The 21,943-nt window shown below is 35.2% G+C and overlaps 4 protein-coding genes across 5 annotated transcripts; 1 reads left to right on the top strand and 3 right to left on the bottom strand.

Moving 5' to 3' along the window:
* Positions 1-138: 138 nt before the first annotated feature.
* On the top strand, positions 139-2,889 carry LOC114718837 (desiccation-related protein PCC13-62-like). Its single transcript, XM_028904278.1, has 3 exons — positions 139-450; positions 544-769; positions 2,266-2,889. Exons 1-3 carry the CDS (start codon positions 140-142, stop codon positions 2,641-2,643), a joined length of 915 nt encoding a protein of 304 aa, XP_028760111.1. The 5' UTR covers position 139; the 3' UTR covers positions 2,644-2,889.
* A 3,770-nt stretch (positions 2,890-6,659) lies between these two features.
* Positions 6,660-8,986, bottom strand: LOC114718831 (lysine histidine transporter 1-like). Its single transcript, XM_028904274.1, has 7 exons — positions 8,755-8,986; positions 8,209-8,590; positions 7,693-8,023; positions 7,464-7,569; positions 7,278-7,369; positions 7,118-7,173; positions 6,660-7,016 (listed from the first exon to the last, which is right to left on the bottom strand). Coding segments are annotated over exons 2-7 (597 nt in total). The 5' UTR covers positions 8,220-8,590; positions 8,755-8,986; the 3' UTR covers positions 6,660-7,015.
* Positions 8,987-10,421: 1,435 nt separating this feature from the next.
* LOC114718829 (lysine histidine transporter 1) lies at positions 10,422-14,496 on the bottom strand. 2 transcript variants are annotated; one of them, XM_028904270.1, is made up of 8 exons: positions 14,364-14,496; positions 12,804-12,961; positions 12,225-12,614; positions 11,716-12,115; positions 11,492-11,597; positions 11,312-11,403; positions 11,147-11,215; positions 10,422-10,821 (listed from the first exon to the last, which is right to left on the bottom strand). In XM_028904270.1, the coding sequence occupies exons 1-8, from the start codon at positions 14,448-14,450 to the stop codon at positions 10,693-10,695; spliced, it is 1,431 nt and encodes a 476-aa protein (XP_028760103.1). In that variant the 5' UTR covers positions 14,451-14,496; the 3' UTR covers positions 10,422-10,692. The 2 variants fall into 2 exon arrangements, with proteins under 2 accessions (XP_028760103.1, XP_028760105.1); XM_028904272.1 differs by having other exon boundaries at positions 10,743-10,821; positions 11,118-11,215.
* A 3,538-nt stretch (positions 14,497-18,034) lies between these two features.
* On the bottom strand, positions 18,035-21,902 carry LOC114718830 (lysine histidine transporter 1-like). The gene is made up of 8 exons (XM_028904273.1): positions 21,831-21,902; positions 20,162-20,319; positions 19,596-19,985; positions 19,089-19,488; positions 18,865-18,970; positions 18,685-18,776; positions 18,535-18,603; positions 18,035-18,452 (listed from the first exon to the last, which is right to left on the bottom strand). Exons 1-8 carry the CDS (start codon positions 21,882-21,884, stop codon positions 18,354-18,356), a joined length of 1,368 nt encoding a protein of 455 aa, XP_028760106.1. The 5' UTR covers positions 21,885-21,902; the 3' UTR covers positions 18,035-18,353.
* Positions 21,903-21,943: the final 41 nt, after the last annotated feature.

The following is a 21,943-nucleotide window of genomic DNA, read 5'->3' as shown; positions in this document are numbered from 1 at the left end:
TACAAGATAACAAGAGGTAGTTAAACCACCTGAACTTTTTAGTTATTACTCCAGACATTAGTTGTATATATAAGTCATACGTGAATCACGAGAACACAGACCAGACACAGAAATACTGAAGAGAAAACAGGCAAGAAAGATGGGGTTTAATGATACTGCCACCTTAAAAAACTCCATGAATGTGGCCGTTCTGAGCTTTCTAATGTTGCTTGTAAGTGCAAAAGGACGCATAACGATCAATGATGAAGATCTTCTGGAGTTCCCTCTGAATCTAGAGTACTTGGAAGCTGATTTCTTTCTGATCGGGGCCTCGGGTCATGGATTGGATTCAGTAGCTCCACAACTAGCTGATGGTGGACCCTCACCAGTTGGTGGCAGATTGGCTAATCTGGGCTTCTTAGTCAGAGACATCATCCTCCAGTTTGGATTACAGGAAGTTGGTCACTTAAGGTTGTTCTTGAACTGTGTGAAACGAAGCATGCTTGATCTTAATATTGTTTCTCTGTTAGAATTCTGGTGTGTTTTGTACGTGTAATACTGCAGGGCTATAAAAAGCACAGTGAAAGGGTTTCCAAGGCCATTGTTGAACTTGAGCAGGGAAGCATTTGGTGAAGTGATGAACAATGCATTTGGGAGGCGTCTATACCCTCCTTTTGATCCCTATGCAAATGAAATAAACTATTTGCTTGCGTCTTACGTCATTCCTTATGTTGGCCTCACCGGTTATGTTGGAGCAAATCCACAGCTCCAGAACTTCGCTTCTAAGGCGGTAAACCTCAAAATCAACTTTACGCATACATTTAACAATCTCTAACCTCATTATGGTCTCACATAAAGCTATATACTACCTCTAAATATACTACTTTTGATTCTTAATACAAGAGCTATTTAGCTAATTTAAAAATTTATTGAGTTAGTTATTTATAATAATTATGTGTTCTTTTTCATAAAATACCTTTGTTCATTATATATATTAGTTAGAACTATTATCAAATTTGAACGGGGAAAAAGGATTTGCAATCCCCCTTCTAACCGCTCGACCGTGCTGCCAAAATTATACCCAAAAAAATGAGAATACCCCAACAACTGAAAAAAAGGGTTCTAAGCTTCTTTTTTTTCTTTTTTTTTATTTGTTTGTGTCTTTGATTCTATTTTCCTTAATCCCCTTCTCAAAAGAGACCCTTCCCCCATTTCACTACTAGAATCTTTCTTTTGATTGAACCTTTAACATGTATAACTATTACAAGAATTATTTTAAAAAAAATAAATAAATATGAGAGACAAAGTGAATTGAGGTCTTATATTTAAAACCAAATTAAATATTAAACTAACTCTCATATTAAAAAACCGGAGGTACTAAGAATTAATTTGGCATGTTTAAACAAGAGTGTGTATTAGACCTTTGAGAAGTAGGTGTATATTGGGGCTGTCTTTCTATCAAAATACCTTAAGCCGATTTGATAGGATCTGCCTTAAAACTATATACCTTCAATTTATTACTTATAAATCACCATGTTCTTTTATATTATTTTGGAAACTTTTATCAATTAAAATGAGTTATATTGTATTTATTGTGGTTATTTAAAAGTAAATATTGATTACATTAAAATAGAGCCTAAAAAGGTTTTTTTTATGTTTTGTCTTAAATAATTAATTTTGGGACTTTATGTTAAAATAGAGCCTAAAAAGGTATTTTTATGTTTTCTCTTAAATAATTAATTTTGGGACTTTATGATACTATATTATCTCATATTATTTTTGCAGGAGGACAAATTGAATTGAAGAGGTGGAAAGAGGGGGAAAAAAATAAAGTCAATGAATGAAGGATCCAATGTACACCGTTTTTAAAAAGAAGCAATTATATAATTAGTTGATGTGGAATTTTCTCAATATTTTAATATCCTTCCTGCTACTATTTTGTTTCCTTTTTGCTTGGGCATGTACTTCTTTTGACTCTCGAAAAATCTTAGGTATACCATCTTCATTTTTTCCGCATTTTTCGGTATTTTTTAATTTCATTTTTCCTTTTTTTTTTTTTACTATCTTCATTCCTTCCCCCCTTTTTTTTTGTATTTTTCCAATCTTAACTATTTTGCGTCCCGGATTGAATGATTCTAATACCATATTAGACTCTTGAGAAATATATATATATATATATATTAGGCTTGTTATGAAAATGGCTTCATACGACTTTTCTTAGAACTACATGTACCTTCAATTTGTTCCCTAACTAGTTGACCTGAAAAGTGTGCATGTATTTTACAGCTAGTGGCGGGGCTTCTGGGGGTGGAATCAGGACAAGACGCGGTGATCAGAAGTTTGTTATACGAACGGCGGGGGGAGACGGTGGCTCCTTACGGAGTGAGCGTGGCTGAGTTCACGAATCGGATATCGGCTTTAAGGGACAAGCTGGGGAAGGAAGGGCTGAAAGACGAAGGGCTCATAGTGCCAAGAAACTTGGGAGCAGAGGGAAGAATTTCAGGGAATGTGCTTGCTGGTGACAAGAACTCGCCTGCATACGGAAGAACCCCTAGGGAAGTGTTGAGGATAGTTTATGGAGGTGGTGATGAACGCTACCCTGGTGGATTCTACCCTCGTGGTGCTGATGGTCGTATTGCCAAATCTTACAGAGCAAATAATTAGTCATCCTCATAATAGGCTTTCGTTGTTTGAGGCAGAAGATCTTAATAAGTTCTGTAATAATTAGAAGATTTCTGCTTGATCATTTATCTTACACTGTACTTAGTCTGTGTTTGATTTGGATTTGTTATCCCTACAGTCTTATTTCAACAAAAGGCCCTCGGAATGGTTGGGATAATGTTTTATTGAAGGGTAATTTCGCCTAGAAATAGAGCTCGATTTCTGCTTTTTATTCAGTTAAAAAAAAAATTGTAACATTAGAATAAAAACAGGTAAAAAGAAGCTGCAAATTTGCATCCCAACTTGGAGACCTTATCAAAATTCAATCCTGCTGCCATTTTCAGTTCACCTACTGGCAGTGCTGTACTATAACTGCTCTATTTGCTTCAAAAGTAGCTTCATGATTGACACAGAGGATTTCCCAAAATTCTGGTATCCAATCATGTGTCACATTCACACAGTTACCTATCAACTATCTCATGAGGATTTGGTGGCCGATATCAGATAACAAGAGGTAGTTAAACCACCTGAACTTTCTAGTTATAACTCCAGACATTAGTCTTGTCGTCTATGATTTACTGTTGTTGAAGTTGTCGTGACAATGATTCCTCTGTTGCATCTTGCATGGTGGCTTGCTACCGTTATTTGAGCCCGTGTGTCAGCTATAATGCATCACAGTTCTTTCTTGCTTGATATTGTCTAATTTTCTTTTTTGGTTGAAGTTTTCACGTCTTAGTAATTGAACAATCGGCAGCTTAAACAGCACCTAGAGCAGAGAAAGATTGCATGAAATGTGTTGTGAAGAATCTGAGAAGCATTTTTAAAGATCATCAAATCAACATTGGAAGAAGAGATATGAAGGCCTGAGGATCCTAGTGACATCGTTCAATACCCACTGGATTAAACTGATGAACTCAAGGATTCTCTGTCTGATGATCCTTCATGTTCTACTGAACCTAGGAAATGCACTTCATCTTCCAGAAATATATAACAGAGAGAGATCAGTGCAATTCATCTTTTGATTTTAGTATGAGAAAAGAAACAAATATGGGCTTCTCTCTATTATATACATTTTAGAAGATGAGCTGCAGCTACTAGGTGAAGAAGAACATGCAAGGATGAACAGACAAAGGATACTCAAGTTCATCAGTTGAATCTTGTGCAGTACCAGGCCACTAGGATTAGGCCTTCATTTTTCTCCTCCAGGCATTGATTGGTTGATCTTAAAAATTTCTCTGGGATTCTACACAATTTTTTCATGTGATATTTTTTTCTCTCCAAGTGTAGTTTGAACAACCAATCATTCATAGACTAAGAGTGAAGATTCAACCAAAAAAATTAGACTACATCAAGCAAGTAGGAAGTGTGATGAATTTTATAGCCAAAATTTCCTCTAGCTTTGTTGAAGTATGCCCTTGTTTGAAAATTGGACAATTGGTTCAACCAAAAAATGGATGAATCAGTAAGTGGTCTAGTTTAGAATGTAAGAGAAACTAGTTGAAAGAAACTAGTCAAGACCTAATAAAATTGGTGAAAGGTGGGAAAATCAATGGTTCAATCTATTCCTATGATTGGCAATATGACAAATAAAATGGATAAACAATTTATTAAGATGATGGAGATTGAGGAGGAAGAGAGTTGCGATACAAGAACCACCCTGTCAAACTATAATTATGAGGAGACATTATCATAAAGACGTAAAGAAGGGACTAAGGCCTTCAAGGAAGGAAATGCACAAAGAAAAATGAAAACTCAATGTCTAAGAGTTGAGAGGCTGAGACATGTCATTGTAAAGGAGAAAGTCGAAAAGAAGAAGATGAATTAGAGGCTTAGGTATTTGGACATTTAAATATCAGAATGAATACATTAGATACAATGAATTAGACTTGGTATGCATGAACCATACGCTAAATTTTAAATTTAATTGAATGAATGAATATATTAAATAGGCATGTCAAATACAATAAATTAGACATGGTATATATATTAAGTATGCGTCTCATTTAAGTTTATCTGAATATATTGAATAGGCGCATGAAATGCAGTAAATCATACCCAAAATTGATACTTTTTGAATATATTTGGAGGTATTGAATGACTACATCATACATGCGTGCTAAATACACATCAAATCAGACTTTAAATTTCAAATTCATTTGGAAACATTGAATTGATGCATCAAATGCTACGAATTTCACTTGATATGCATGTATTAAACAGGCATTAAATTTCACATCCATTTGAATGTAAATGAACCTGCTAAATACAATTAATTACATTTGATATACATCAAAATACACGTCAGATGTCAAATTCAATTTATAATATTAATAAAGAAGTGATGAGTTAATATTACTAATGAACTAGGGACAAAAATTTCCATGAGCCGATGGTGCAACTTCCCTCGTTATTAGAAATAAGGTTTATGCAAGATCTCTTGACAGAACCATCTACATCCAATTGTAGTCGACTTATTTGTAATGGAGATAAGAATCGTCCACTTGTAATCTTCTTCTACAGCATTCTGAATACTTTTATGATCTCATTTAAAGTAATTTCAACATATTTCATGAGAACTAAGAACAATTTTAAACCTCATTACAAATTTAATAACTTTCAGCTTACAAAAAAAAATAACAGTTTACAGAAAAAATAAACTAAGGGGAAAATGATACATTCATATTATAATTTTAGTCAAGTGACTCATTAAGATTAATAAAATATTTTTTATTTGCCTTATGAATAACACCAAATAGAAGTATATCTAAATATTACATGTTCTCTCATATTTAGAGTTAGGAAAATAGGTCAAACCGGTTGGACTGACTCATTTAAATCAAAGGCCGGGTTTATGATTTGAAAACTCTAGAGGGTAGTTAGGTTTAAAAGGACCAGCTCTGACCCACTATTTTTTTTTTATACCTTTTCATTTATCTTATGATTTTATTTGTGAAGTTTATATGATTTTTTTCTACTACCTCTCTAGTGTTCCAATTCAGGAAATACATTGATGTTGTTCTTTGTATTAAAAATTTATCTTATGATTTTTAATATATTTTTTGTTGTCTTGTTTATGGATGTTTTAGATGTTTTTGGATGTTGATGAATGTTTTGTATATATGACTTGGTTTTATTCATATTTATGCCTTTTATTAGTAATTTTATTACTTTATTTTTTTTATAAAACATGTGAAGAATATACAATGGGCTGAAAAGCCTACAAGTTGATCCTGAACCGTCTGCTTAAAGGTTGAGCTTAACAAAATGAAATATCTTTAGAATTTCGGCTTTGTAGGGTTGGCTGTTTAGACTCGGGCCCTTGAGTATTCTTAGAAATATCTCTGGTATTGCTTGTGCTGATATTATCTACCACATAATGTTTCTCATTTTAAAGTTGCTTGCATTTTGATATGATTTTCAAATTGTCCAATTTTGCCGTGTTATAGAGAAAAATTCATCACACACAGACGAAGCTGTTCGTGCCTTGGAAAAACCGACACAGAAGACTTGAGAGTCTCTTAGCCGGCCATGAAAGGTTAAAATTAATAGCTGAAAATTGTTAATATGCTATTTTCTTCCTGGAAGCGCAACCCAGAAAACACTAACGTGGTTTAAATTGGTTATCACAGTTTCCAAACATAACTAGAGACTTTGGCCAGGAGATATTAACTTGGGATGGACATGAAACAAAGACATACTCTGGAGTTTGAATCAAATCATGGCATGGTTTCATTACCTTCTTAGGAAAAGAGGTACACACAAATAATTATTCTCTTTATAAGGTCCAAAGTATCGTTCCCCCTAAAAAAAGAAACAATATAAAACAAACACGAGTCAGTCAGTTAGATTTCTAGTTTAATTGCCTCTGAAGGATTGCAAATATCTGCAAGTCCCACTATCTCTTGTTCAACTAAAAATCTCCCTCTCTCTAAATTCTTGGTAGTGTTGGAATACATAACTAATAAAAATATCATAAAGATCAACAAATCGACATATACTGGACGCTGCTCTAATTGCGGTTGGAGCGATAAATTAAAGGAATAGAAATTCTAGTTTTCCCAGAAGAAACACAGACAATAGTTTTCCCAGAAGAAACGCAGGCAACATGTTCTCACGATAATAGAAAGCTACAAATATAATATACATCTGTCGTGAAGATTTGCAGGTGAACCCTAACAAACAAGTCTCTGGCTCCACTTCAGGACCATCAGCTTCATTTGTTTCTATTGATTTGCGTATGCCACACATCACTTTTCAATCAGAGAGTGAATGTTAACTTGAGAGTAGAAGTGATAGGTCTTGGCTTCAATTATGATTGCCCTCAATCGTCCAACAGGTGCGACGATCATTAAGGTCACTCCAAGCAAAATGCAAATCTGAAATCAATCCATCTGATTCCACATGTTAATCAAAAAGGACCAATGAGGATTAATAACATCAAAATGAAAATTCCCAACATACCCAGTAGTTAGCCCACCAAGAGAAACTAAATCTCCTTGGGTTGCGGATTGTGGGCCATATCATGCAAGGCAGCTGAAAGTTGAAAGAACATGAATTGTTAAACCAAATGTCAGTCCTCAGGGGGGGAAAGAGAGAGAGAGAGAGATCTTACTAGATTTCAAGCATTCGTGACTTACAAAGCATGTTGTTGGGGCAAAAGCAAATCCTCCGAAATATCCCAGGAGATTATTGAAAAATGGGAAGGTGATAGCAGTAAACATTGTGTGCCCTGCAATATGAAAGTATATCAATGTATACTGACAAACCAAAGCACATCCATTGGAGATATTACATAAACCCATAAGAGTAAGAGTTATCCTCACCCACATAAATATTGCGGACGACAAAACGAAGAAATTTGGTAGGTCTGAATTTCAGTTTCCTTACCAACAAGGTTTCAATCATGTCAAACACCGCCATTGCATAAATCTAGATCAAGAATCACAGAACGGCCAGAAATGTAACGCCTTAGGACGAGACATGAAGAAGTTTGCAGTGAGTAGAAGGAATCATATATAGCGAAGTATACGTTTATATATACATATTCATCACCTGATAGCTTCCAATTAAATGGATAACAACAAACAAGTTGGCCATGGCAATAAGCCACGCTGGTTCATTTAATTTGATGAGAATATTCTCACCAACATTCAGATTTCCAAAAACCCAATAACCAAAGATAGCAACTGGGAAGTAGCACGCAGCCACAACTATATAGGCGACAACAACTCCTCTCCACATAGGACCCTTGGATGGTTTCTCAGGTGTAGATGGGATTGCTGCTTGGATTTCCAGCACCACGTTGTGCCCAGCATAGGCAAAAGCCAAATTGCCAAGAGCATTAAAGAGGCTGAACACATTCCCTAGAGCGCTATGATCTGACCTGTAAGCATAATCTGCATTGTCAACAATACCCTGTTTTAAACATGCTGCCCAGGCCATTGCAGCATAACTGTGGGACCAAAAAAAAAAAAACAAAGAACAAATCAAACGTTACTGATTATGTGGTTCTATATATCTAATCAATGGAAGCTGGACAGATAAAAGAAAGGACAAGGATGTATATACCTAAAGGACATGACTGCGGCCGCCGGAGATACACCAGAAATAGCGTTGAAGTTGGGGAGATGGGTAGTACAAATTGAGCAGGGGCGAAGATAATAATGAAAAAGGACAATTTGATCTTATCGCAGCCGGGACAGACAGTGCCATGGAACTTATGCAATGACTGTCCTCCAGTGACCATGTAGACAATGTACACACCAACTTCAACAAGAAGTTGCTGAGGCACCACAATGTAGAGTCCCAGCTTTCACCAAACGCATACTGACCCACTTCATGGCATCTGTCAAAACGCCTTCCTGGAACCATTTCATGCATCTCCACCATTTGCCAAAGAGTATACAGCGTAATGATCCACGAGAGGGTTAGTACAGTCATACCAGGACCTCTGTAGAAAAGCAACTTCGTAATAAGCAAGGGGACAAACACTTGGTATTCACAATTATTGCTTGAATATATGCAGGAATTTTTTCTTTTTGTTGCGTGTTAATTGGATAAGATCATGTTAGAAAAATTGCAAAGAAATGGAGCTAAAATTAATGCAACTCTTACCATCCTAGCACGGCCATGTCATTAGGAAAACTGTGTATGCGACCTCCAGCATTGGCGGTAACGTTGTGGAAAGCTGAGTAGTACCATTTTGCATTCCTTGAAGAAGTAACTGGAAGCCAACCATCAATTTCCGTCTGACTCGCCAATCTTTCATCAAACCGTTGGATGGCAAAAATGAAAAAAACAAATGAATACACAATTCATATTCTTCAGAAGAACAGGGGCATGTAAGAACAGATATGCAATGAATCAGCAAAATGCAATTCTGGCAGCATTTCAAAACTGAGAAAGGGTTGGATTTTGGAATGTTCCAAAGTAATTGTTGAATGTGAGTGAGGATGTTTTCCACTTACGCGCGACTTCAATGATTCGTTGGACCTTTTATATCGATTTCACAAGACAACGTTTACGAGAAATGCAGAGCGATTATTGTAAATGACTACTTGATAGAAGAGTATTGATTAAGTATTTTCAATATGATTTTCATTTAAAATTATAAACTATAAAAAGAATATGATACAAGTCGAATTTTTTTTTAAATATGAATAAAATTGAAAATATATTCTCGTATTTTCTTAATTTCAAAAAGTGCGAGGGAATCACGCAAGGTTGTACCAATGTGACAGAAGAAATTGAAGTATCGCCACGTGGCAGCGGGATTATAAAGTCAAATAACACCAGCTAGTGATACAAAGAAGGACATTACGATCAGATCCCATTAAAAAAAATACAATTACAAAATAAGTCTTATAAATTGTTATTTTTTATTTTGAAACTTATCACTATAGACTACTTAAATTATTATTAAGACTTTTTAATAATAATTTTTTTTAGGACTTCATTATAATTCTCCCTTTTTTGGCTTCAAAAGAAGGAGATTAATTTTATTAAAATAGTAAATGGATCCAAATTTGGACATAGCCAGCAAGCTTTCCCTGACTGAGATTGATTCTATTCATTTGTAGTAATTTTTAAAATAAATGCTACATTCAAAAAATTTTTATAAAAAAAAAATTGGAAATTAAGTTGCTTACATATTACCCCAAATTTGGACATAGCCAGCAGACCTTCTCTGCTTCTATTTTTTGGCAAAAAAAAAGAGTCCATTTTATTGATAACAAAAAAATGAGTGCAAACACCAATAGCCGAAGCTAAAAGACACTCAAAAAAATCTAACAATAAATCCTATCCCACAAAAAACTCATCAAAACCACACCCAAAAAAACTAACAAGCAAGCCTACATACAAATCACACAAAAAAAACAAACAAACAAGTTGCATGACATAAAGCAGACATCAGCCAACACCAACATGGTCAGCAGAGGCTACACCAGATTGAAAGGATCTTCCATTCCTTCCAATACGCCTGCTCAAACCATTCTGCACCTCCATGCTATCCTTTTTCCTACAGCCAACTGAGTCAGCCAATAGAATATCCTCCAAAGGAGTTGGAACTGTTGCCAGCCACCCACTGGGTGCTAACTCCCTCCTACAAGAAGCTGCAATGAAGTCTGCAGCACCATTGCCCTGGCGAGATACCAAGGGAAACACAATCTCTGGCCTATTCTCAATTAGTGACAGTATTTCAGTTAACACAGGAGTACACTGCCATTCAAACACATCAGTAGAGGACTTAACAATGTGCTTAAAGAGAATTTCACAGTCAGTTTCAATGCAAATCGACATATATTGGACACTGCTCTTATTGCGGTTGGAGCGATAAATTAAAGGAATAGAAATTCTAGTTTTCCCAGAAGAAACACAGACAATAGTCTTCCCAGAAGAAACACCAGCAACATGTTCTCATATAATAGAAAACTACAAATATAATATACATCTGTCGTGAAGATTTGCGGGCTAACCCCAACAAACAAGTCCCCAGCTCCGCTTCAGGTCCATCAGCTTCATTCGTTTCTATTGATTTGCATATGCCACAAATCACTCTTTCTTCAGAGAGTGACTGTTAACTTCAGAGTAAAAGTTGTAGGTCTTGGCTTTAATTATGATTGTCCTGAATCCGCCAATAGGTGCTACGATCATTAAGGTCACTCCAAGCAAAATGCAAATCTGAAATCAACCCATTTAATTCCATATGTTAATCAAAAAGGACAAATGAGGATTAATAACATCAAAATAAAAAAAGTTAAGATGCAAATTTGTCCTGAAAATTTTTATTAGAGGCGCTTGAAAGTTTTTTTTTTTTGGGTTATAAATTTGCTTTGAAAATTTGAAATCGTAGTAATGTTACCACTTACCATTAAAAATATTAATGGTCAACATCACTATTTTAACGGTCAAAGTTAGCTTATTAATAGTAAGGGGCAATATTACTATAATTTTAAATTTTTAGGACAAATTTGCACCTTAACTCAAATTAAAATTGCCAACATACCCAGTTAGCCCACCAAGACAAGCTAAATCTCCTTGGGTTGCGGATTGTGAGCCACATGATACAAGGCAGCTGAAAGTTGAAAGAAGATGAATTGTCAAACCATATGTTAATCCTCAGGAAAGAGAGATCTTACTAGATTCAACTTTTCAAGCATTCATGACTAACAAAGTATGATGTGGGGGCAAAAGCAAATCCTCCGAAAAACCCCAGGAGACCATTGAAAAATGGGAAGGTGATAGCAATAAACATTGTGTACCCTGCAATACGAAAGAATATCAACGTATACTTACAAATCAAAGCATATCCATTGAAGATGTTATACAAAGGCCTAAGAGTTTTACTCACCCACATATACATTGCGCACGACAAAACGAAGAAACTTAGTAGGTCTGAATTTCATTTTTCTTACCAACACGGTTTCAATCATGTCAAAAACTGCCATTGCATAAATCTAGATCAAGAGCCACAAAACAACCAGAAATGTATTGCTTTAGGACAAACATGAAGAGCTCTGCATTAAGTAGAAGGAAACATATATAGGGAGGTATTTGTGTATACATCTTCATCACCTGATAGCTTCCACATAAATGGAGAGCGACAAACAAATTAGCCGTAGCAATAAGCCATGCTGGTTTATTTAACGTAATGAGAATATTTTCGTCCACTGCCTGATTTCCAAAAGCCCAGTAACCAAAGATAGCAACTGGGAAGTAGCATAAAGCCACGATTATATAGGCGACAACAACGCCTCTCCACATAGGACCCTTGGATGGTTTCTCAGGTGTAGATGGGATTGTTGCTTGGATTTCCAGCACCACGTTGTGTCCAGCATAGGCAAAAGCCACATTGCCAAGGGCATTAAAGAAGCTTAACACATTCTCTGCAGTCCTATGATCTGACCTGTATGTATAACCTACATTATGTACAATATCCTGTTTTAAACATGCTGCCCAGGCCATTGTAGTATAACTGTAGGACAGAAAAAAAGAGCAAATTAAACATTACTTATTGTGTGGTTCTATACGCCTAATCAGTGGAAACTGCAAAGATAAAAGAAGTGACATATGGATGTATATACCTAAAGGACATGACGGCGGCTGCCAAAGATACACCAGAAATAGCGTTAAAGTTGGGGAGATGGGATAGTACAAATTGAGCAGAGGCAAAGATCATAATGAAATAGGATAACTTGTTCATCTTATCGCAGTCATGACGACAGACGATTTTGTGGAACTTCCGCAATGACTCCCCTCCAGTGACCATGTAGACAATGTTCACGCCAACTTCAACAAGAAGTTGCTGAGGCACCACAATGTAGAGGCCCAGCTTCTCACCAAAGGCATACTGGCCCAGCTCATGGTATCTGTCAAAACGCCTTCCTGGAACCATTTCATGCATCTCCACCATTTGCCAAAGAGTATACAGTGTTATGATCCACGAGAGGGCTAGTACAGTCATACCAGGACCCCTGCAGAGAAACAATACCTTAATCAGCAAATTGACAGACACTTGGTGTTCACAAGGGAAACTGGGTACGCCAGTTAAAATTACGCAGGAAGCAAGCTTTTGTTGAGTGATAATTGGATGAGAGCATGTTAGAAAAAATTGCAAAGAAATGGAGCTAAAATGAAAGAAATTTGGGTTTGAATGTTCTGACCATCCTAGCGCGGACATGTCATAAGGGAAAATGAGTACACCAGCTCCAACCATGGCCGTAACGTTGTGGAAAGCTGAGTAGTACCATTTCGCATTCCTTGAAGAAGTAACTGGAAGCCAATCATCTATTTCCTTCTGACTCGCTAATCTTTCATCAAACTGTTCGATGTATTGGCGTATATGAACAAAAAATTCAGCTTATTCAGAAGAACATAGGTAGGTGAGAAGAGATATGCAATGACTCAGAAAAATGCAATTTTGTTATCCATTTCAAAACTGAGAAACAAATAACGCTCTCAGGCTATTCGTGAGCTTGCCAAGCGCTTATCTTTATGTTAGATAGTTTTCATGTTTAATGCTCGCAAATTATCGACCATGGCATTCACGATCCATGACGCCTCGTGGCAGCGGGATCATTGTAAGTCAAATAACGACCACATAGTAATATTTAAAAAAGATTGTTTTTATTAAAATAGAAAATGCACCCAAATTCCCCAGACTCTGATTCGATTCATATGACTAATAATATAATCCGAATGTTTCACAAATATTGCACTTCTTTTCTACTTCCTCAGCGACTTTTTACAACAACTTTTATTTTCTTCTTGTCCTTAAATATAAACAACATTTATATGTTGTCTTTAATTTTGATAGCAAATTTTCTATTTTACTCATATTAATTATTTATTTTAATATTCAATATATTTATTATCTCATCTATCTTCATCACACATTTTCTCTTTTTCAACTCTCTTTATTATAGTAATTTTCTTATGTTCTTTCTTACATCCTCTCTTTTCTATAAAAAGGATATTTTGAAAAAAGAACTTTTAATTTCTACACATTTATTGTCTTTAATTAATTTTAACTAACTTTTTAATCTACGTAATGGAGTTCAACCTTATTTATAGAAAGGAACGGAGTGAGTAGTGTTTAAGGTTTAAATAGTATTGAAAAATCATTACATACATTTTAATGTTATTGTTTTTAAATTTTAATTACTTATTTTTTAAATTTATTATTACAATAGTACATAATAATAATCCTAAAAATCATTAATAAACTTTCGATCGCCCCCCCTAAAATTTTTTGGGTTCGTCCCTTGTTTACTTCATATTACCAGAAGACTCAAGAATCGAAACCGAAAGGCAAGGAGTTCGTCAGGAACCATTGAGTGAATACAAACACGAGCGCACACACACATACATATACATATATATATATATATATGTATGTATGTACATAATTCTCACTATATATGAGGAAAATATTATTAGGTCCCAATAAAAACAATATAACTATCAAAAAATTTCAATAACAAGGAAGTAACATAAAAATATTGTCATATTATACACCAACACTTGTTTCTTATGATTGCATACCTTCCTTAAGACCTCAAAATAATTATTTCCATATATATTTGTTCGTTTTTTAGCGTCAAAACTGGGGGAAAATTGGAAGGGAAAAAAAAAGACGAGAGTAAAGAACAAGGGAATTAAATCAAATAAAATGAAAAGACAGAGCTTGGGAGAGGATGCTACAGATTGAGGAAGGGACATACACTGTCAGTGGCAGTGGCAGGATAAGAGTCGATCTTCGGTGCTTGAGTTCGCATTTGATGAGTCCGGAGAAGATCACGAACACACATATGCAGAGATAAGAAGCATGCCTCTTTTATATAACAGAGTATTGAGTTTTTTTCCTTTTACTCTGACGTTTAATAACTCGTTGACTTTTCAACAAACAGTGTAGAACTTTTCTGCTGGTAATTTTTTTATGTGATAGAATTTGAAAGACGCAACACAAGGACAATTGATTATCAAATTCCATTGAAGAATTCCTAGCGAATTGCGTTCTCTACACTAAGCCCACGCCACACAGTCTGTTATAATGACAGACAATTTCCTGGCAACATGTACACAGCCAAAAAAAAAAAGTCAAATAGTTGAAAGTTGAAACTCAAGTAGTTTCCTGGCAAGATGAAACATGCCACGTGCCATTCATCTAATTTCTTTTTCTTTCTATCTTGGACCGTGATTAAACAAATGAGATTTGACACAATGGGGTTCTCAAGCGATGTTTCATCGCAAGAGATAGAAACCACAATAGAGTATTAATCAACAGCGAGGAAGCTGGACGGCTCTGGGAATCAACAAGTAGCTTAAATTAAATTGTCTGACATGAAGGCAGTGGTGTATTTAATACAGCTTGACAATTGTTAATCTGCCATTTTCCTCCTGGAAGTACAACCCAGAAAATGTAGTTTACAAACATAAGTAGAAACTTGTGCATCAAAAAACCACAAGTAGCGATTTTGCTCAGGGGATACTAACTTGGGACGGACATGAAAAGAAAAATATGCCCTCAATTTTAAATCAAATCATAGCACAAGTCTTATAACCTTCTTATAAACATTTGAACAGGAAAATAAAAGTTACAAAATATATTAAACACTGAACAATGTCATGCTCTAGGTCCCCAACTTGGAGCCCTTGTCAAAATTCAATCATCTGCCACTTTCATGCAGATTAGTACCTATGAACGAGCTCATGAGGATTTGGTGCCTGGTACAAGATAACAAGAGGGAGACAGGTAGTTAATGTTGGAGTTTTAGTATTACCAGAACTCTCTAGTTATTACTCCAGACACTAGTTTTGTCATCAATGGTTTACTGTTGTTGAAGATGTCGGGACAATGATTCCCCTGCTGCTTCTTGCATGCCAGCGAGCTACCGTTGTTTGAGCCCTTGCGTCAGCTATAATTCATCACAGTTCTTTCTTGCTTGATATTGCCTAATTTTCATTTTTGGTTGAGGTTTCACTTGCTAGTAATTGAAAAATCGGGAGCTTAAACTGCACCCAGAGCAGAGAAATATTGCATGAATGTGTTGCGAAGAATCTGAGAAGCATTTCTAAGATCATCAAATCAATGTTGGAAGAAGAGATATGAAGTCCTGAGGATCCTAGTGACATCGTCCAATATCCACTGGATTAAACTGATGAACTTAAGGATTCTATGCCTGATGATCCTTCGTGTTCTGCTGAACCTGGCAAACGAACTTCATCTTCCAAAAATTATATAATAGAGAGCTCAATGCGATTCATCTTTTGATTTTAGTACGAGAAAAGAAATAAATATGGGCGTCTCTCTGTTATATACTTTTAGAAGATGAAGTGCGGCTACTAGGTGCAGAAGAACATGCGAGGATGAACAGAACAGGCAAGGGATACTCAAGTTCATCAGTTGAATCTTGTGCAGTACCAAGCCACTAAGATTAGGCCTTCATTTTTAATTTTTCCTCTATGCATTGATTGGTTGATCTTGAAAATTTCTCTGGGTTTCTACACAATCTTTTCATGTGATCTTGTTCTGTTCCAAATGCAGTTTGAACAACCAATTATTCATAGACTAAGAGTGAAGACTCAACAAAAAAAATTAGACTATATCAAGCAAGTAGGAAGTGTGATGAATTTTATAGCTAAAATTTCCTCTAGCTTTGTTGATATATGACCTTGGCTATCACTTGTTTGAAAATTGGACAATCGGTTATACCAAAAAAATGGATGAATCAGTAATTGATCCAGTTTAGAATGTAAGAGTAACTACTTGAAAGAAACTAGTCAAGACCTAACAAAATTGATCAAAAATTGGTGAAAATTGGGAAAATAGATGGTTCAATCAATTCCTATGGTTTGCAATATAAAAAATAAAATGGATAAAGAATTGATTAAGATGATAGAGATTGAGGAGTGAGAGAATTACGATAAAGCAACCACCCACATATGGTGTTTTGGTCAAACTATAATTAAATGGAGACACTGTCATAAAGACGCAAAGGCAGGAAGGGAGGGAAGGAAGGGGGCACTATGGTTGATATATGGGTTGGAGGAAGAAGAGGAATAAGGCCTAGAATGAGGAAAATGCACAAAGAAAATGATAACTCAATGTAAAGTTGAGAGGCTGAGACATGTCATTGTAAGGAGAAAGCAAACAGAAAGAAGATGAATTAGAGATTTAGGTATACGATCCTTTAAATATAAGAATGGACGCATTAGATACAATGAATTAAACTTAGTAAGCGTGAACTACACGCTAAATTTTAATTTTAATTGAATGTATTAAATAGGCGTGTTGATGAATCAGACATGATATGCATTAAGTACACACCTAATTTTAAATTCATCTGAATATATTGAATAGGCCATCAAATGCAATGAATTACACTTAACATGTGCTATATTTTAAATCCATTTGAATATTCAATGAACGCGTCTGATGAATTACATCTGATACATGCTAAACAAGCATAAAATTTTAAATTCATCTGGAAACATTGAACTGATGCATCATATGCCACGAATTCCACCTGAGATGCATTAAATGGGCGTTAAATTTTAAATCCATTTTAATATATTGAATGAACGTGTTAAATACAATGAATTATATTTAATATACACTAAATACACATCAAGTGTCAAATACAATTTATAACATTAATGAATAAGCGATGAGCTAATATTACTAATGAATATTGGTTATTAGGGACAATTTTTCATGAGCCCATGATGCAATTTCCCTAGTTATCAAAAGTCAGGTTTCTGCAAGATCCATTGGTAGAACCATCTACATCTAATTATAGTCAATTTATTTGTAATGGAGTCCAATAATCCTTCTCTTGTAAATTTGTAATCTTCTATTTCTTTTGTGGCATTCTGAATACTCTTTTATATATAAGGTACTTTGAACATATTTTATCAGAAATCTCTAACACTGTCTTAAAATTAATAACTTTCAAATTTTACTCATATTTAGTATATATACTCTACAAGAAAATTACAGTCTGTAGAACAATAAATTAACAGTAAAATTATATATTCATAATTTAGTAAGATAACTCATACTAAGGTTAAAAAAGTACTCTTTCCCAAATGAACAGGACCAAAAGAAGTACGTATGAAAATTACATTTCCTGCATTGATGTGAGAAAATGCTGTTACATATTACTTTCCATATCCCTTGTATTGCATGGACAGAGATTATCTTCCACAGAAAGTTCCTCATTCTAAAGTTGCTTGCATTTTTATCTGCTTTCCAAATTGTCCAATTTTGCAGTGGGCTTGAAAACTGAATATTGTCGGGTGCAAATATCAGCAGGTCGTACTATCTTTTGTTTTTTGTAAATATCCCCCTCTCTGTTTTCTTTTCTATTCTTTTTAGATGTTGCTGGTGCTGGAAAAGATAACTGAATAATGGAATATTATAAAGATCAATAAAATTGACAAATATTGGACATTGCGCTAATTGTGGTTGGACTGACAAATTAAAGGAATAAAAATTATAGTTTTCCCAGAAGAAACACAGGCAACATGATCTCATAATAATAGAAAGCTACAAATATAATGTGTGTGTGTGGGTGTGTGTCTCGTGGAGCTTTGCTAGTGAAACTTAACAAACAAATCCCTGGCTTCACTTCAGGACCATCAGCTTCATTCGTTTCTATTTATTTGCATATGCCGCACATCACTCTTTCATCAGAAAATGGAATGTTAACTCAAGAGTAAAAGTGGTAGTCCTTGGCTTTAATTATGATTGCCCTCAATCCTCCAATAGGTGCTACGATCATTAAGCTCACTCCAAGCAAAATGCAAGTCTGAAACCAATCCATTTAACCCCTTATATTAATCATAAAGGACAAATGATTAATAACATCGAAGGAAGAATTCCCAACATACCCAGTTAGTCCACCAAGACGAGCTAAATCTCCTTGGTTTGCGGATTGTGAGCCATATGATGCAAGGCAGCTGAAAGTTGAAGGAACATGACTGTTAATCCTCAGGAGAGAGATCTTACTAGATTCAAATTTTCAAGCATTCGTGGCTTACAAAGTATGTTGTTGGGGCAAAAGCAAACCCTCCGAAAAATCCCAGGAGACCATTGAAAAATGGGAAGGTGATAGCAACAAACATTGTGCACGCTGCAATATGAAAGTATGTCAATGTACAGTTACAAATCAAAGCATATCCATTGAAGATGTTATATAAACCCCTAAGAGTTATACTCACCCACATATACATTGCGCACGACAAAACGAAGAAACTTGGTAGGTCTGAATTTCAGTTTCCTCACTAACACGGTTTCAATCATGTCAAACACTGCCATTGCATAAATCTATATCAAGAACCACAAAACAACCAGAAATGTGTTGCTTTAGGACAAACATGAAGAGCTTTGCAGTAAGGAGAAGGAATCATATATAGGGAGGTATTTGTGTATACATCTTCATCACCTGATAGCTTCCACATAAATGGAGGGCGACAAACAAATTAGCCGTAGCAATAAGCCATGCTGGTTTATTTAATGTGATGAGAATATTCTCACCGACATACTGATTTCCAAAAACCAAATAACCAAAGATAGCGACTGGAAAGTAGCACACAGCCACGATTATATAGGCGACAACAACTCCTCTCCACATAGGACCCTTGGATGGTTTCTCGGGTGTAGATGGGATTGTTGCTTGGATTTCCAGCACCACGTTGTGTCCAGCATAGGCAAAGGCCACATTGCCAAGGGCATTAAAGAAGCTTAACACATTCCCTGCAGTGCTATGATCTGACCTGTACGTATAATCTACGTTGTCTACAATACCCTTATCTAAACATGCTACCCAGGCCATTGTAGTATAACTATAGGACAAAAAAATAGAACAAATCAGACATTACTGATTGTGTGGTTCTATGTACCTAATCAATGGAAGCTACAAAGACAAAAGAAGGGACATGGATATATATACCTGAAGGACATGACTGCGGCTGCCAAAGACACACCAGAAATAGCGTTGAAGTTTGGGAGATGCGATAGTACAAATTGAGCAGAGGCAAAGATCATAATGAAATAGGATAATTTGTTCATCTTATCACAGTCATGACCACAGACGATTTCGTGGAACTTCTGCAACGACTGTCCTCCAGTGACCATGTAGACAATGTTCACACCAACTTCAACAAGGAGTTGCTGAGGCACCACAATGTAGAGGCCCAGCTTTTCACCAAAAGCATATTGACCTAGTTCATGGTATCTGTCAAAACGCCTTCCTTGAACCATTTCATGCATCTCCACCATTTGCCAAAGAGTATACAGTGTAATGATCCACGAAAGGGTTAGTACAGTCATACCAGGACCCCTGCAGAAAAACAATATCGTAATCAGCAAAAGGACAAACAATTGGTATTCACAAGTGTTGCTTGAATATATGCTGGAATTTTTCTTCTGTTGCGTGATAATCGGATGAGATCACGTTAGAAAAATTGCAAAGAAATGGAGCTAAAATTAATGTAATGTGGGTTTGAATACTCTTACCATCCCAGTGCGGCCATGTCATAAGGGAAACTGAGTACACCAGCTCCAACCATGGCCGTAACGTTGTGGAAAGCTGAGTAATACCATTTTGCATTCCTTGAAGAAGTAACTGGAAGCCAATCATCAATTTCCTTCTGACTCGCTAATCTTTCATCAAACTGTTGGATATATTGGCATGAATGGAACAAATGAACACACAATTCATCTTCTTCAGAAGAACAGAGGCATGTAAGAATAGATATGCAATGAATCAGAAAAATGCAATTTTGGTGGCATTTCAAAACTGAGGAAGAGCTGGATTTTGGAAAGTTCCAAAGTAATTCTTGAATGTGAGTGAGGGTGTTTTCTCCTTACATGCGAGTCCAATGATTCGTCTAACCAGAGGCAAACAACGCACTCAGGTTATTCGTGACCTTGCCAGGAGCTTATCTTTATGTTAAACACTCGTCCCGTCCTAAATATAAGAACTTTATACACACTAGAATAAGAGTCTTATATTTAGGACCGGAGTAGTTTAATTAGCCGGAGGTGTTAACCCATAATATCCTCTCTCTTTTTTAATGCTGGCAAATTATCGATCATGGCATTCACTTCCTATGACACCACGTGGCAGCTGGATTATTATAAGTCCAATAACGACCAGACAGTGATATGGAAAAAGCGAGATTATTTTGCCAAAAAAAAAAAAAGAAGAAGATTATTTTTATTAAAATAGAAAATGGATCCAAATTTTGACATTCCCAACCAACAAGCCTTCTCAGACTGAGATTCGATTCATTTGACTAATTATACAGTTGCTTTTAAAACAACTATATATATTTTTCTTAGATGCCAAAATGAAAATAATCTGAAAGTTTCTCAAATATTGCACTTCTTTTTTTTTTTTTTTTTTTAGACATTACTGAAATGAATCCGGCAAAAATAATGATATTGATTTAAACGTATTGGATGAGTAAACACGAGATTCTTTTCACAAAATTTCTTTTTTTTGTTATAAATTTATTCTTAATTTTTTCACTATAAAAACACAATTTTATTGTCAAATGGTTGATAATTGTTTCAATAACTTAACTATTTATATAACTAATAGATTATGATGAATTTGATAATAAAATAATTTTTATTCGGCTATGATTTAAAGGAAATAATTGTTATAACTAAAAAAATAATTTATAACTATAGTATATACCTTTATCAATGTTAAAGTAATTATATTTATTTTAATACTATTATATTTAATTATTAATTATTTATTTTTCTAAATTTATTATGACATTATTTTAATAAATACTTTAAATAATAATAATTCTAAACATTATCATTGAACTTTCGGCCCACAATATATATGAGGAAAATATTATCAGGTTGCAATAAAAAATATAATTATTAAAAAAATTAATAACAAATAAGCAAGATAAACATATTATTTAATACACTGAAACTTGTCATTATATTGTATGCCGCTCAATTGTGAACTTTTTGATGATTACATTCCTTCACTTAGATCGCATAATAATTATTCCCATGCATATTTGTTCGTTTTTACAACAAAAAAATTAAGGGAAAATTGCAACCAAAAAAAATGTAAAGAACAAGCGAATTAAACGAAACGAAACGAAGAGATAGAGCTTGGGAAAGCATGCTATAGATCGAGGACGAAGGGACATACAGTGTCGGTGGTAGTGGCGGCATAAGGGTCGACGCTCGGTGCTTGAGTTCCCATTTGATGAGTCCAGAGAAGAAGATCCCCAACACGTATATGCAGAGATGAGAAACATGCCT

The sequence above is a fragment of the Neltuma alba genome, unplaced genomic scaffold (assembly GCF_004799145.2).
Source record: "Neltuma alba isolate B1F8T4 unplaced genomic scaffold, ASM479914v2 tig00011872_pilon, whole genome shotgun sequence".
NCBI classification, from domain to species: domain Eukaryota; kingdom Viridiplantae; phylum Streptophyta; class Magnoliopsida; order Fabales; family Fabaceae; genus Neltuma; species Neltuma alba.
The sequence above is the reverse complement of the archived record's forward strand: the minus strand, read 5'-3'. Positions and strand labels throughout refer to the sequence as shown.